At 41.1% G+C, this 16,799-nt stretch overlaps 1 protein-coding gene across 1 annotated transcript in view; it reads left to right on the top strand.

Annotated features, from left to right (window-relative positions):
* LOC134620309 (BCL-6 corepressor-like) overlaps positions 1-16,799 on the top strand; it is a 68,082-nt gene that overhangs the window by 46,677 nt on the left and 4,606 nt on the right. The window contains exons 8-12 of the mRNA XM_063466398.1: positions 5,317-5,475; positions 11,725-11,891; positions 12,466-12,611; positions 14,091-14,168; positions 15,726-15,909. Coding sequence (XP_063322468.1) covers positions 5,317-5,475; positions 11,725-11,891; positions 12,466-12,611; positions 14,091-14,168; positions 15,726-15,909 — 734 coding nt within the window. The remainder of the gene's footprint in view (positions 1-5,316; positions 5,476-11,724; positions 11,892-12,465; positions 12,612-14,090; positions 14,169-15,725; positions 15,910-16,799) is intronic.

Here is a 16,799-nt window from a genome sequence, read left to right as displayed (position 1 = left end):
GTTTTTGGTTTTTTTGTTTACTTAAATGCAGAAATGGTAACACATGCAAATGATGTGACTCAGAATGACTCAAACGCCCACACACTCACCCAGAGGGATGATGTCAAGAGGGAGCGCTTGTTTAACTCCTTGATATCGTTTTATATCTGTAGTAATACACCACAGCTGAAGGTAAAATCTAAGTGTCTAAATCAGGTGCTCCTCTGTGGACCGAAAAGAAAAGGGCATCTGGAACCGTTGTTTTATATTTGGTAAAAACAAGTCCAGGTCACAACACCCACCAGTCTCTCTGGACAAAATGATCCCTATAGGTTTGAAATACGATGGCTAGAAGTCAAAGTCTATGAGATAAGTGTGAGACATCCTAACCCTCAAGAGAAGTCTAAGCTAAAATGCCCATAAAACCAGTAACCAGTTCAAGATACCCATAAAACTGTCTTGGTATAATGACAAAACCTAAACGAGTCGCACATGACTAAAACAAGATGGCAACAAGTCCAAGTAAAAGCATAATTTCTGCAGAAAGGGCCAGGACGGTTTTCCAACGCTCTATTTTTCTGTCTTGTTGTTTGTCCTCCCTCTCGTCTCTTTTCCGTCTCTGTTAATCGCTGCAATTATCGTCCTGATTGGAGCTCACTGGGAAAACTCAGCAGGGACGTATGTGTGTTTTTACTGTCTGCGTGTATGTGTGTGTGCATGCGCGTGTAATTCAATTCGCTGCAGATTAAACTGAAGGAGAGAGCGAGCGAAGGAAGGAGGGAGGGATGGAGTGATTGAAGGTTATGAAGGAAGAATAATATTCTCCGCATGTACTGCTGGTGTGCGAGTGTGTTCATACTGTGTGTGTGTGTGTGCGGGCGGAGGATTGTGTGGTTTTGACAGCTGCTGCACCGGAGATTTCCTCCGGGCAGCGAGGACACAAACACACGCTCACACACGCACACACTTTCTCTCTCTTCTCACTCAGCCCTCCTCCTCCTTGTTGGAGTCTGCTGCGCTAGAAAACACACACACACACACCTCCAGGGCAAAGCTCGCATCCTGTTTGCCGATGCGTGGCGGCGAGCGGCTTCGTTTGACAGACGCCTGCACACGCACATTACACACTCACACAAACACCCTGACACACACAAAAACATTAACACGCACACACCGTCTGGCTGCTAAGCGGTGGAGGCTGTTGCGGTGGCGTCAGCAGCTCAGCGCTGCATTTTCATCCAGCTCTACCTGCTTCTGATTTGATTAAAAGTACAGAATATATTTCTGTATATTTAGGTTTGTTTCTGCTTAAATACAACAGAAAATACTTTTCATCACTGGAAAAAGATCAAGAAAATGTCCTCTTAAATAGTCATTTATTAAAGTGACCAATTAATGTTAATGTAAATATATTAGGACCATTATCAAATTGCTTCTGCCAATATTGTGAATGTTTAGTGTTTGTTGGTCTTGGTTTTGTTTTTCATTAATCTGGCAGTTCTGCCACAGAGCTGCTGAGCGATGAACACTTGTTGAACTCACAGCCTTGAACCTTAATGTCAAAATAATTAACTCTTTGCAGGAACCAGTATCCTCTGGTTGGCTGATAGTTGTGTAGTGTTGTGCAGTAGTAGTAATTGCGTTGTTAGTTTAGATCTGATTTCCCAGTTTGCCGCTATATCCAGTTTACTCTGCCGATACAAAAGAGAGAAGTCATCTTGCTTTTTCGCCAAATCGTCCAATTCTGACCTCCTTGTTGTTTGCAGTGATGATGGACAGGCTGATAGATGTGGTCAGGCAGGAGTCTCCATGGACTGTGATGTTTGAAGATGACACTGTGATCTGTAGTCAGAGTAGACATTAGAAGTAGTGAAAGTTGATGAGTTTAAATTCCTGGGGTCAACCATCCAAAGTAAAAGACAGTGCATGAGAGAGCTGAAGAAGAGAGTGCAGGGAGGGTGGAGTGGGTGGAGACAGGTGTGCGGGGTGATTTGTGACAGAAGGACAGCAGCAAGACTGAAAGGGAATGTTTACAAGATGGTAGTAAGAATTGCTGTGATGTATGGTTTGGAGATGATGGCACTGACGAAAAGACAGGAGGCCGAGCTGAAGATGTTTAGATTTTAATTGACAAGATTAGAGACTGGACAAGATTAGAAATGAGTACATCTGCGGTTGAGCTGCTGAGGTTGAGCATTCTGGAGACAGAGAAGCAAGGCTGAGATGGTTTGGACATGTCCAGAGGAGGGATAGTGGATATATAGAGCAAAGGATGGAGATGGAGCTGCCAGGCAGGAAGAAAAGAGGAAAAACTCAGAGAAGATTCATGGATGTAGTGAAAGAGGACAGAGGCAGAAGATTGGTACAACAAAAGAAGAGGCTAGAGGAAGACTGAGATGGAGGCAGATGATCCCTTAGGAGCAGCCTAAAGATGGAGAAGAAGAAAATATCCAGCTGATTGGATCTGACTGTGCTTATGTCGAACAGCATGTGTTGGGGAGTCATTTCTTGGCACATATTGGGCTCCTTACTGGTGGGGCATTGTTTAAACACCATAGCCTACCTGAGACTTGGTGCTGGCCATATCCAGCAGCACGATAACGCATCATGTCTCAAAGTTCAGATGATCAGGTTTTTTGAGCATGGAACAAAAAAGTTCATTGTGCTCAAACTGCCTGCACAATCACCAGATCTTAATCCAATAGATCAGCTTTGTGGTGGAATGGGATATTTCCATCATGGGTGTGGAGTTGAAAAATCTGCAGTAACTGTTTAATGCTATCATGTCAACATGGACCAAAATCTCTGAGGAATGTTTCCAGCACCTTGTTGAATCTGTGCCATGGTCAATTAAGGCATCTGGATGCAAATTGGGGTCCAATCCAGTGAACTGAGTAATTAATTAGCTGGTGGGTGTGTAGAAGATTCAAAAAGTACACCAAAAATGCCAGATGTTGCATGTTCTTTTAGCAAAATGATTACAGTATAGTAAGTCAAATAAGCTAAAGTTGGTAGATGGTAGTATGTACAACCAGTCTAAAACAAGCTTAAAAGACATCAAAGACTTCAAAAGTAGGTCAAAATCCAATTCCAAGATAAAATCCACAACCAACCCCAAAATACGACTCAAATACATCTTGAGCCAAAGACCAAATCCACTGCCGTCTAAAGCCTGGTCCAAAGTCAAATTCAGAATCAGTCCAAAACCAAACTAAAATTTTTTTTCGAAAATTAGTCCAGACCGTGTCTAAAACCAGTTTGAAACCAGTTCCAAGATCAAATTTGCAGCCAGTCCACTACACACTCTGGAACAATTCCAAAACAACTGCAAATCTATTCTAAACCCAGAAACCAGTCCAAGGTCAAAATCACAATTTGTTTAAAATCAGTCCAATACTGTCAGTGTTGGGAAGGTTACTTTTAAAATGTATTCCACTACAGAATACCGAATACATGCCCCAAAATGTATTTTGTAACGTATTCCGTTACGTTACTCAATGAGAGTAACGTATTCTGAATACTTTGGATTACTTAATATAGTATCATGCTTTTTACAACTATATGAATGTACTATTGCTGTGTGATTTATTACTATTACTGAAGGTCCGCGGCTCCGAACCGTAGTAAAGGGACCTCTGGCTAATATGGCGGGTTCCGTGTCGGGCTCGTAGCCGAAAAATAGCTTTACTTTGTTGTCTGGGTCAAGTTTGAGACAGAGAGAGGCGTTGAAAGGCTGCTCCAACGGAACTTATTGTTTCGGAGGAAAACACGAACACGGTGTACAGTCGAGTCTTAATAGCTTACTTACAACTGGGCTCGTCAGGCACTCTTCTTGGCTGCAGTGGTTATTATTATATTTATATGCTTCCATCTCCCGTTTTTGCTCGATGACAGCTCGTACTTTTCCACTCTCCTTTTTCTCCCTCCTCGCGCTCACAGACACATAACGGGTATGGCAGTCCATTCTCCCTGCAGCACGGACTACACTGCCCATGAGGCTACATCCTTTAGGGCTATGCCTGTAGCATTCGGCCTATTAGCTTAGCACAACAACAACAACAAATACGCGCTCTCTCACCCAGGAAACACACTGTCGCAGAGAAAGCGCGCGTCACCCTGTAACCATGGCAACCGTAATGCTGCCGCCTGGAACAACAGAACATAGCTGTCAAACAAAACCCAAACAGTCCTGACCCGCGACAGTATAAAACAGGAAAATACCGCCGTGTAATCCATTTATTTCAAAAAAGTAACTGTATTCTAAATACCACCTTTTTAAACGGTAATTGTAACGGAATACAGTTACTCATATTTTGTATTTTAAATACGTAACGGCGGTACATGTTTTCCGTTACTCCCCAACACTGAATACTGTACATGTTCAAAAGTCTAAAAGTAGTAAAATAAGCTCAAAACCAGTTCCAATATTTAGTCCAAAACCAGATTAAAACCCTTTCAAAACCAGTTGAAAACCAAGTTAAAATCTATATAACAGTGGTCCAAAAAACCTTGTAAATACCACCTTAAAACTAATAACATATTAACCAAATGTGAAGCCAGAACCCTGAGCTCAAAAAATTATCTAATTTTATGAGATGATGTGAAAAAATTCACACAGGAACTGCAGCAAGTTCTCCAAGTCCAAAAAGTTGTGCAGAGAACTGATCATCAAGAACACATGAGGACCTAAAATGACACCACGTGGAACCCCACACAAGAAAAAAGACGTTACTAATCCTGCTAAAGCTTTTCTTTGTTGTGCATTAGAGTCAAAGTGTGATCCTGAGTGGCAACAACGCACAACAACACGCCTGAGGAAACAAGATAAAGAGGAAACACATGAAGGGGAACAGTGGGGAGAGAGGCGAGAGAGGCATGCCAACAGCGAGGAGAGGGAGAGAGAATCCTAATTTGTTCCTCCTTTGCTCTGTCTTTTACTTTAAGACAAACCATCACTCCCTCCTCCTCTTCCTCCTTCTCCTCCTCCATCTCCTCCTGAGCTTTCTGTCATCAGCCTCAGGCTTCACACACACACTTACAAAGGAAAACACACACACACACACACACACACACAAATCACACGAAAACAGAGTCGCGGGAGCAGAGGTGGTGACAGTGCTATTTTCAACCGAGCCTGAAAAAGTAGGGCTGTGCGTGTGTGCGTGTTTGCGTGTCTGCTTTCGAGGGGGGGGGGGGAGTGGCAATGACAGATGTAGAAAGAAAGTGAGCACATGTTTTTGTGTGTGTTTAATTGTTTTGTGGGTATAAAAAAAAAAAACCTCGAGCACATGTTAATCACTTTAAATGTCACATTTTTTCCTCCAAACATACACACAGGTCGCTCTGTCAGACTCATCTCGCTCGCCCAGTCATCGACCTCCTTCCCCACAACACACCCACAACGCCCGTCCCGTCCCTCCAGAGGTGCGCCGGCTCATTGTGAACAAAAACGCCGGAGAGACGCTGCTACAGCGAGCTGCCCGGCTGGGATACGAGGTAATAAAATGCAGACACACACACACGCACAGGTGTACGGAGAGGTGGGTAACAGTTTTAAATTAGGCAGTCACAACTGTTGGTTATACGTGCAAATTTGATTGACTTTAGTTCAGTTTGTAACATTTTAGTCCATTTATTTATCGGGGCCATTTTTGGCTAGTTTCCCTCGAGGACAATGTAGTCCATTTTCCCCTTGAGAGGTATTTTAGTCCAGTTTCCCTCCATCAGTGTGCCCGTGTGCATGTGGCAAGTAAACTGCATGTTGTGTGTCTTGCAGTGTAAAAAGCACTTAAAGGATAGTTAAGAGTAAAGAGGTACAACTGGTGCCTTTACCATCTTAGTCCAGTTTTCCTCTTTGAGTGGGGTTTTGGCAGTGGTTGAAGCAAAAACTGAAGTTTGATGAAACCACTGAACAACACTTCTGGTCAGCATTGATTCTGGCAACCCATCAGGCAACTCTGGAGAATTTGTTTCCTGTTCATGTGTAGTTTCCTGTTTATGTGGAGGGGGTGGAGTGCTGCTGTCCTCAGCTGTGGATATGGTTGGAAAGGAATAATTTGAGGATCCCCTGAAACCCACTGACACGTCATCCACAGAGGAAGTAGTCTGGGGAGGATGACTCACACATTTCTGTCATTAAAGTCTCTGAAGTAATTCAAAAGCTGTTTATTGGACTGACTGGGGTAGAGGTTTCTCTTCTTAAGAAAGGCGACCAGAGGATGTTCTCCTTCAGCAGGATCCCACTCCTCAGTTTCTCTGAGAAGGTCTACATCAGGGCATACTCAAGGTGAGATTTCACCTATTGGTCAATCCTCAACTTTAGGTGGAAAGATGCAGTTTTCATCCTCGTTGTGGACTTGGAGAAGGTATTCAGCCATGTGCCTTGAGGTGTCCCGTGGGGAGAGATTAAAGGGTATGTGGTATTGGGCTTGTTGTCACAGGATATTTGGGTCCTGTACAGCCGCAGTGGTTGGTGGTCTTAGAGTTTTGTCTCTGCTTTTGTAGATTGTGTGGTTTTGTTGGATTTACTGAGCCATGACCTCTAGCTCACACTGAGGTGGTGTGCAGCCGAGTGTGAAGTGGCTGAAACGATAATTAGCACATTCAATTCTGAGGTTCTCAGCTGGAAAAGGATGAAGCCCACTCCAGGATGACAGCAAGTTTCACATGAAGTAAAGCTGATAACTTTGTTCAGAAGTTCATAATTGAGGGAAGATTCGAGCAAGACATTGACAGACAGATTGGTGAAGATGCTGTAGATTTACTGGTTGATTTGCCCTCAAACATAAATATGAGCTGTGAGTAGTGACCACAAGAAAGCTCATTACAAAGAGCCAGCTGTAGATGCCTCCTTGGTGAGATGTTCAACTGGTAGGAGACCCAGGACATGTTAGAGAGATTAGGTCTGTTGGCTGATTTGGAAATGCCTTGCTGTCCCTGTTGTCTGAAGAATTGGCATCTTTGCTTAAACTGCTGCCTCTCTTACATGAAAATCTGAGTCCAGTTTTCCTCTCTGACATGTAAGTCTAGTTTTCCAGTCCAGTTATTCTTCGTTATATTTTTATCCAACTGTCTTCAGTGGTTTTTTTAAATGTCATTCTCATCAGTAAATTCAGTTCTGATTATAAACTCTAAGAACAAGCACAAAACATCACTGAATTAGTGGCTTCTGGATTGTTGCATCAAAATGCTTTAAAAATAAATGTTGTTGTTGTTTTTTTATCTTTTTGATGTCAGGCTAAAATAAAATCTTTTAGTTTTTTAGATTTTAGTTTGACATTATGAACACAGACATTTACACCGAAATACACTTGGACGTTTTCACACATTCATCCATTCATCCTCCTCCGCTGAGCATTGTTCTGCCTCACTCACTCTTTTTCTTAGTGGAGATCATTAATTCACACACTCCTCCTCTTGCCGTCCTTGAACTTTAATCCCCCGCTTCCAGATGAAAAAGATTAGAGAGAGACTTGCTTCCCATCCTTTCACATCCCCTCTCTCTCCCTCTCTCTCTAATTGAATTAGCCCTCGGCTCACCACTCACTCATTCCTCTTTTTCCCTGGTTTGATTCATTTTTCATAAAAATGAAGTCTCACCTTCATTTAAACACAAACTAAAACGCACATGTGTACCAATCTACAGCAACAATATTTTCAAATTACCGAAGCAATAATTGGATCCGAAAGGAACAGTTAAAAGAGATAAAAATCAGGCACTGGTCTCATTATTGCAAGTGCAGAAATAGTGAAAAAGTGTGCAAAGAGTCTCAGCTTTTCTTTGCCGCATTTCAGAGCAGCAACAGTTGATCAAGAAGGTGACTGCAGTTCATAATCAAAGCAAAAAACTGATGCTTTCATGTTCTCAAATGTGAAATTTTGCTGTAAAGTGAATGGGTTTTTCTTTTCTTTTCTTTTTTGCTGATTGTACAAAAAATGGAAAGGCTCTTCTGTGTTCTTGAATGAAAATTGGAAATGAAAATACTCATCAGATGCAGAACCATTTTAAAATACTGCATGACCAAGAAAAAAAAAATCAGACAGTGTAATATTATATTGGACCATGTTTAGCTTTGATGACAACACAAGTGCATCATGGCATCGTTTCAATAAGCTTCAGTCCAGTATTGCATAATTTTTCACCAGGATTGTGTACACATGAACAGATGATGAGTAAGACTGTTGTATAAAGACTTCTACAGCACATCCCAAAGATTCTCAGTAGGGTTAAGGACTGAACTCTGTGCCGGCCAAATCATGTTTAAAAAAATAAATAAAATAAAAAATGATGTCACATGCTCCCTGAAACACTCAGTGTGAGCCCGATGAATCCTGCCATTGTTTTCTGGGAAGATGCCCGCGCCATCAGGGGAAAAAAACTGTTGATTATTCAGTCCGATAGTCAGCTGACGTCATTTTTTGTGCACATAATGTCACTGAACCTTGACCTGACCAACTGATGCAACCACAGATAATATTGTTGCCCACTTAGATTTGTACATTAGGCGCCAGGTGTGATGGGTGCCTCACTTCATCCACCTCTCATCGTACCTTTATGCACCCATACCTCTGGAACAGGCTAAATGTGAACTCATCAAACGCCATGACATTTTCCATTGCTTGAGAGTCCGGTCTATGTATGTTCCCTAGCAAACTGAAGCCTTTTTTTCTGATTAACCTCATGATAATTGGTTTTCTTAAAGTTGTCTACACAATTTTTAGTCCCGTTCCCTTGACTTCTTGGTTTTCCTTCACCATCAGAATGCCAAGAAAACCAGCCAACTACCAAAATTACCTCTAAATGATGCTGAACTGATGATTAATGAAGGTTTTTATTTTTATTGTTGTTTTTAATAATTTTAATATTAAACATCTGATTCAGAAAAGCCTGATAAAAATATCCACCTGCTAGTAAATATATGTTGTAAACTATTGTTGGAAGCAGGCTGATATTTCTGTCCCGCTTTCCTGGCTGTCATCTCACGTAACATCAACTTGAATCTGTGACATTATGTTACAAACATCACAGTAGGGCTGTGCGATATGACCAAAAGCTCATATCCCGATATAAGACATGTATCGTCCCGATAACGATATAAATCACAAAAATTTAACATTTTCTGTAAATTCTGTGAATCTCGGCTCGACTTGCGTGACGTGTTTCCAGCTGGGCGTCGTGTACCTGGAGTCGAGTGTTTTAACGATGTATGAAACGATACATTTTTAGACATAAGTTGTAACGGCCGCCGTTTTCTTTGTAAGTATTTATCACACAGCGTGCTGCGGGGAAAAGCCTGTTCTAACGTTTGAGTCTAAGGTTTATCTTTTAGCACCTGACGGCTCTTTTTTGCTTCTCATCCCTAAACTCTCTGCATACTCTTTCACGTGATTCAGTTTATTTTGAAAAGTCTCAACAGGATCTTGAGCTTTATTGTGAAAGGTTTATGTGGAAAATAAACAAGCGGACACGCGATGGTTTTACCGTCGTTGTCCGTCTGTAGTGTGGTTATTTTAAATATAAGAGAAAGAGAGAACTTTAAGAAATGAAATATAGCCACTACAGTGACCATCAAAACGATGAAAAAATATTGCCGTAAACAGTTTATTTTGCGACACCACGAAACAAACGATAGCGTAAAATGAAACGATAGATGTTTTTATATCGTCATCCGATATATATCGTTATATCGAACAGCCCTACATCACAGCACTTTTTTTTTTTTGTTATTTCACTCAAATTCACTCAATGGGCTTGAAAATTAGTTTGGGATTTTTGTTTTGTTTTGGGGGATTTTCAGGGTTTGTCACACACACACATTCACATGGTGTGAATATTTCATGCTCTGTGTGACGGCTCCTGTCAGGGCTCACAGGTGTCGCCTAGCTTCTCGCTCGCTTGCTCTCTCTCTCTCATTGAGGTGCAGCGGTGAAGCTAATGAGCTCAGTTTGCATATGAAGCCGTCATCCATCATCGCATACACACACACATTAACACACAGGTTTCCATGCACACGTATAGAAGAACAGAAACAGTGAGGCTTTAATTATATTCTTAAGGTGGAACTGCTCTTTGCTTGTAACATGACGTTTCCATGTTGGTATGTTCTCCATATAGTGTGGGAATAATAAAGCCCCGTGAAACAAAAGTGTGACTTTAAGGGCTACTATATATTTTTTAGAGCTAAGGACAATTTGGTTGAGGTGGTTGGTTTTATTGTTTGTATAGATGACTGTATCATCTACATAGAGACAAATAAATATTACCACATTTTTTAACCCAACAAAACATTGTTTATCTGATCACTTTATTTGTTTGTTTGTGGTGATATATATTTAGTCCTGTCTGCAAGAATTCCACAGGACTCAATTACTCAAGCCAGCATGAGTAAAGAGTGGAAATGATATTCACAATAAGTCAATTTTATATGTATTTTATTAATAAACTCTTTTCTTTATTTTGGAAATAATATTGGGCATTCTGTTGCTTTTTGTCATTTTTTTCTCTCCTGGATTTCAGTAACTTCTTGAGGTCGGTTGCTGATTGGTTACAGCAACAGTAAATGGTAAATGGCCTGCATTTGTATAGCGCTTTACTAGTCCCTAAGGACCCCAAAGCGCTTTACACAACCAGTCATCCACCCATTCATACACACATTCACACACTGGTGATGGCAAGCTACAGTGCACGATGTTTGTGGATTGATAACATATGGTGCAGCCAACAGAATTAATATTCCCATGATGAATTGAAGTCACATTCAGGGAAGATGGATTAAGTATCTGAATGTTGAGACGTTTCTACATTTTTTGTACAATTTGTAGTTATCATTTGCACTGTTAACTTGGGGACATCTTTTAAAGACAGGTTTGTAAAAATTTCTGGTGGCACTGGTTGGTAAATGTAGCCAAAAATCACCTCTTTCTAAAACCAGAGTTGCTACTGGTGGTCACGTTTGGCTAAGTATGGCCTTAGTCACGCAGACCTAGAAAACAGCCAGAAACCCACTGGTCACTAAGAGAAAATCTATATTTCCTGAATGGTTGGCAAGTACTTACTGGCAGTAACTAGGTAAAATTAGTCATAAGGTGGTATTTGATGCTGAACTAAAAACCTCTTTGAAATTGCTTTGTTCACTGGCAGATTGCTGCAGTCTGCAAATACTTACCAGCTACTTGCCAAATAATAGTGAGACCTGATAAAGTGCAAAGCAAAACAGAAATGGCAAACATTCACCTTCAAGGTAAGGTTGAGCCTTACAACTGCAACCAGCATAATTTAAAAGGTACAACCTTTACTTTGAAGGTGACTAGTCCCCATTTATGGTTTGTATCAAACTTTGTGTCTTTGTAGACAAATCACCATTTTCCATGCAAACTGCAGAGGACTATGGCAGTCTACTAGAAAGTTTTTGATGCAGCATCCTTTTTAAAAAAAATTTCATGTGGTGACTACCATCAGCCCTGAGCAACCACACAACAACTGGCAAGAAAATACACTTTTTTTCCCCTTGTGACCTGTGGTTTCCAGGGTATCATAGGGGCTGTATTCACAGAGGTCTCAAGGCTTGTGTGACTGCAGCCTGACACAACATCTTGCGTGTATAGCCAAAATTGTGCACACTGGACTATTGCAGAAGGATTACAACATTAGAATGAATGCAAGATGAAAAGTTGTTCATATTCTGTGATGGGTTTGTGACAGGAGGGAAAATTTACTGTGGTCTCAATTTGTTTCCACATTTGCAGGAGGTGGTCTTGTATTGTCTCGAGCGGCGAATCTGTGATGTCAACCATAGAGACAATGCTGGGTACTGTGCCCTACATGAGGCCTGTGCCCGTGGCTGGCTGGGCATTGTACGCCACTTGGTGGAGCATGGAGCCAATGTCAACTGCAGTGCTCAAGATGGAACCAGGTACCGTGCATCAAAGGAGATTTCTGCATTTGTTAGATTAAAATATAAAATTAAAGTGTAAATATGAGTTCTTGCACAGGTTTCCTGGATGTTTGAATCCTATCCACTATTGGTAATTCATGAAAGATGTGTAAATGGGGACAAAGCTGAAACTGAGGTCATGAAAAATCAGATGGACTTGCAGCAAACGTAAAAGTTTTGCAGGCTTAATCACATTTGAACCAAATTTGAGAAATTAATAACCTTTATAAATTTAGAAATTGCTATTATTGTTTGTCCATGTGAATACAGAGTCAGAAGTGTTTTAGATGCCTTATTATGTTTGAGCTAGTCCAAGAACTCAAATCCAGTTCAGGTTCACATCTTATTATCTACCTTATCTAAATTAAATAAGGTTATGTGAATATAATGGGTTATGTGTCTTCTTCCAGTGAGCACATTAATATTAGAAACTGTTAAGCATAAAATAAAGTAATTTAAAGTCAGGTAGCAACAGCTGCTGCTGAAACAGATAAAAAAAAGTCCTTCAAGTGATGAGGATAGATTCAGTCTCTCTTTCTTCTTTTCTCATCAGGCCACTTCATGACGCTGTGGAAAACGACCACGTGGAGGTGGTGCGCTTCCTGTTGGCCTGTGGCGCTGACCCTACTCTGACCTCCTACTCAGGACGAGCACCAATCAATATGACCCACAGCGCTGCCATGGAAACCTTTCTGGAGGGTAGGACAATAAGGAGAAGGAAGAACATTTGTGTGTGCTGTCTGTTAACTGTTGCTGTTTTTTACACATAAATCAAGTGCTGCTGATGACAATGTTTTGACATCTGTCACTTTCTTATCTGGTCAGATGGACTTAAGTTTTCAGAGCCATTAATTGACTAAAAGTTTTAGGTGGCAGTGACAGTTTCAGGTCTTCTTCATGCATACTCTGCCAGTTATGAATATGGAGCATCACTACACGGACGTTTTCACATGCTCAGGTCTGGACTCTGGCTGAGTTCGTGTCCAAGATTGTGATGAATTTTTCGTAAAGCCAGGCAGTATTCTTCAGTTTGTTTTTGTCTTAAAATGTAGACCTAAACCCTAAGATTGTTTGCCCTCCTGAAAAGGTTTTCAGGATCGCTCTGTATATTTCTAAATTCATCTTTTCTCAGCCCCGGTCACCAAAAACCATTCCTTCAGCATGATGCTACCACCACCATGCTTCACTGTGGGGATGTAGCTATTAGTAAGAAATAGCTTCATCTTGCTCCACCAGTGCTTTTCCTGTAAGGTTCCCTATAAGCGATTATCAAGTCAGAATTTCTTTGCTGAGAGACATAACAGAGCCACAGAGTGGTGTCCTGAAACAGGAACTACTGTAGATGAATCGATAAGGTGCACTCAGAAGACCATATATGTTGTCTTTTCTTGCTTTTTTCTGGTCACAGTCAAGAATCTACATTTCTGAAAGGCTTGCCTTTTTGAAGGGACCTCGTGAAGCATTCAGGCTGCCAGCTGTCAACACTCAGATCCACAAAACAGGATAAAACCACCGACTGTCCCACTTGCTCCCAGTTTCTGTCCTGATGCGCTTCGCTGTGTTTACAAAAGTCATTAAAATTTACACATAAAAAGTCCTTTGTCCTCCGAAGAAAAATGAACAAAAGAAAGTGGAAAAAACAAAGAATTAAACATATCGTGAGAGCGAGAAAAACAGTGGAGTAAACAAGGAGGAAACAGAAAGGAAAGCGATGCAGCCTGAGTGTGTGTGTTTCTGTGTGTTAGTGTGTGCGCTCGCCAGCCTGTCTGATTACCATTCCCTGCCTCTATTTGTTCTCTCTCTCTCCATCTCCCTTTTTTCCCTCTCTCTCTCTCCAGAGGGGTTTAATGAGGCTTGGCTGCTGAATCCCAGAACAGCTTACTGCTACACACACAGACACACACACACACAGACACACACACACACACTCCTGCCAGCATCCGTCTACTCAGCGCCAAGCGCCGCGGCGACGAGCCGGCACCGTCTGAACACAAACACTCATCTTCTTCTTCCCGTCTTTCACTGTGGGTCTGTGTGTGCGAGTCTGTGTGTGCGTGTCTATGTGTGTGCGTCTGTGTGTGGCTCTATTGTTTTCATCTCGCTGCCTTCATCCTCTCTGATTGGTCGGCTCTTTGATCAGCCACAAAAGCCACTGACTCTGCCGCTCTCTCCCTGCAGACTATCTCTCTGACCTCCAGGGAAGGTCGGAGGGCGATCCGGGAATCTACTGGGAATTTTACGGCAGCTCAGTCTGCGGTTAGTTTACACACAAACACACACATGTGCACACACGTACACACCAATGACATCGTCAGAGGAGAAAGGCAGGAAGGCTGGGAAAGATAAATAATTTAGGATTAAAGGAATTGCATGGCCTGCAGCTGAAGACAAAAGTTAGATGAAAAGAAATGCAGTTGAACTTTTGGTAAAAAAAAAAATCAAAAAAAAAAAAAAATCCAGGGACTCAGAAAAAATCAGGACAAAAGGAAGCTTTGATAAACCAGCCGGGACTAAAAGAACCACAGCAAACTCAATTACAGCTGATGGAACTACAACAAAACTGGTTAGAGCTAACCTCTAAACCAGTTAAGAGTAAAGGCACTGCCATGAATTTAATTAGGAATATATAATTACCATTAACCCAACTGCAATGACAAGAACTACCATTACACCACTCATAACTACTAAACCTGTGTGTAATGATTCCAACTCTAAGACACTGGTACTGAAAACATTTGCATTTATCGATATTTCGATAAACAGTTAAATGAGAACTAAGTGTAAATACAAGAGCAGCACTTTGTTTAACTACAACTAAAGAAATGAGCTCTTTGTCCAGTAACAATTGAACTGAAGTTTAGGATAGGACTAAAAAATTTAAACTGAAGGTTTGGGGCTCGAGAATTAATGGTCTTTGGAAAGTTACAATTAAAGAATTAAGACCACATGGTATTGAAGAAATGAGAGCTACAAGAATTTAGGCCTATTGAACGAGGAATAAAGAGATTAGGACTGAAATGAGGTCTGATGGAACTGGAACAAAACAAATTAGAATACAGGAAATTGTGCTAATAGAACAAGACTGAGTAAATGAACAAGGACAACTGTGGTTAAAGAAATTAGGTCTAAACAAATTTGTACTAATGCAGCTATGACTACTGAAAGATGCAACGCTAATGAGCTGTCAGTGTTAACCTTGAAACTGGTTGGTAAGTGGTTGCTGGTAGTCTCTACGCAAAATTGGTCGTAAAGAGATGCGTTGCTGCACCAAAATCTTGCGATTGCTTTGATTGTTGGAAGATTCCCACAGTTGCCAATAGTCTGCATGGCAAATGCCAACTTATCTGCAAATACAAACTCTTTAAAAAGCAATAGAAAAACTATAAAAAGTATAAACTGGAAACAGAATGTTTGTCTTCAGTGTAAAAGTTGAGCTTTTTAAAAGATATTGGTTTTTACGTTGAAGTCAAACATCAGCCATTTTCAATTTATGTCATAGTTCTTCAGGTTTCACTATGGCTCAGTGAGCAGTAGACAGCTGTTTGCCGACAAGTCAGCATCAACCATGGAAATCACAGGTGACCAAGGAAAACTGCTAGCTCCCAGAGTATTTACAAGGAGGCCATTGGTGCAACTAGTGACTGGTCTCTAGTCCTGTGTCACTAAGGACTAATCTAACGAATCAAAATTACGCTCAATGGAATTAAAAGAACTCACAATAGGGAAAGAAACCCAGACTAAAACTGGGACTAGTGCAGAAAAGGACCTTCGATGATGATTTTTATGTGTTGTTGTGGACTCTTGTTTGTGCAGAGCCATCCAGTGAAGAAGGTGTATATAATATCCTTGCTGATCCACCGGGACCAGAGGAGGAGGAAGAAGATGAAGAAGAGGAGGAGGATGAGGAGCAACGTGCTAGGAGGGAAGTGTTTGAGTTTGAACTCTCCGACCGACCGTTGCTTCCCTGCTACAACATCCAGGTGTCACTTTCCCAAGGGTAAGTCCAAAATACCCACCGTCCTTATGTCCCTCTTAGAAGCTTTCATAACCAGAACGTAAAGGTCAAAAACAGGAGCAAGTATGCTCAGAATGTCAACTTAAGAATCTAATAATGAGGACAGATTTAATAGAGCAAGAGTTTAGGTAGCTTTTTCCACCAGCACAGTATACTTGTCCATGCAGAGCCAGCTCTGGCTTGATGCCTTTGACATCAACCTGCATTTTGACAGCTCTGAGAACCGAACATTACATATAAAGGTGGGAAAATATCCATGGGAACAAGGAACTGCGGGTTGCAGCTGTGTGCTTTTTGTGGTGTCATGCTCATGCCAGCTTTTTGGTGCTGGCACCAGATCTTGTTGGTGGAAATGAAATAAATGTTTCCCTTTGGGCACCTGCAGCTCATTGTTGGAAAAGAGGTAAATGACATGAAAGACTAAAGCTTGTTAGAACAATGCGAGGTGGATATAGAGGATAAAATCTGATGGGCCTAAAAGATGGAGAAAAGGGACAAATGTCAGATTTTGTTGTCGTAAAAGATCTTGGACTCAAGGATGTAGATTAAACACATCGGAACAGCGGAAACAGAAACTTGGATCGACTGTATTAGAATTAACAGGCATTAGAATGGGATTAGGATTAGTGGTGCTCCTGATTAACTATTACTGTAGGTACTAGGTGGATAAAATAAATTGGACCTCAACAAACTAGTGTCTGGTACAAAAGATGTAAAAATTAAAATATATATTTATATATATATATATATATATATACATATGCTAAATATATATGCATGTGTAACCATGGAGGATGTCTATATAAAATAGCCTAGTCTTTTCTAACTAAAACAACATGTATAGGGATAAGCAGAGGAACTCAAATATAAGG

This window comes from Pelmatolapia mariae, linkage group LG23 (assembly GCF_036321145.2).
Source record: "Pelmatolapia mariae isolate MD_Pm_ZW linkage group LG23, Pm_UMD_F_2, whole genome shotgun sequence".
Lineage (NCBI taxonomy): Eukaryota > Metazoa > Chordata > Actinopteri > Cichliformes > Cichlidae > Pelmatolapia > Pelmatolapia mariae.
This window is presented reverse-complemented; position numbering and strand designations above follow the sequence as displayed.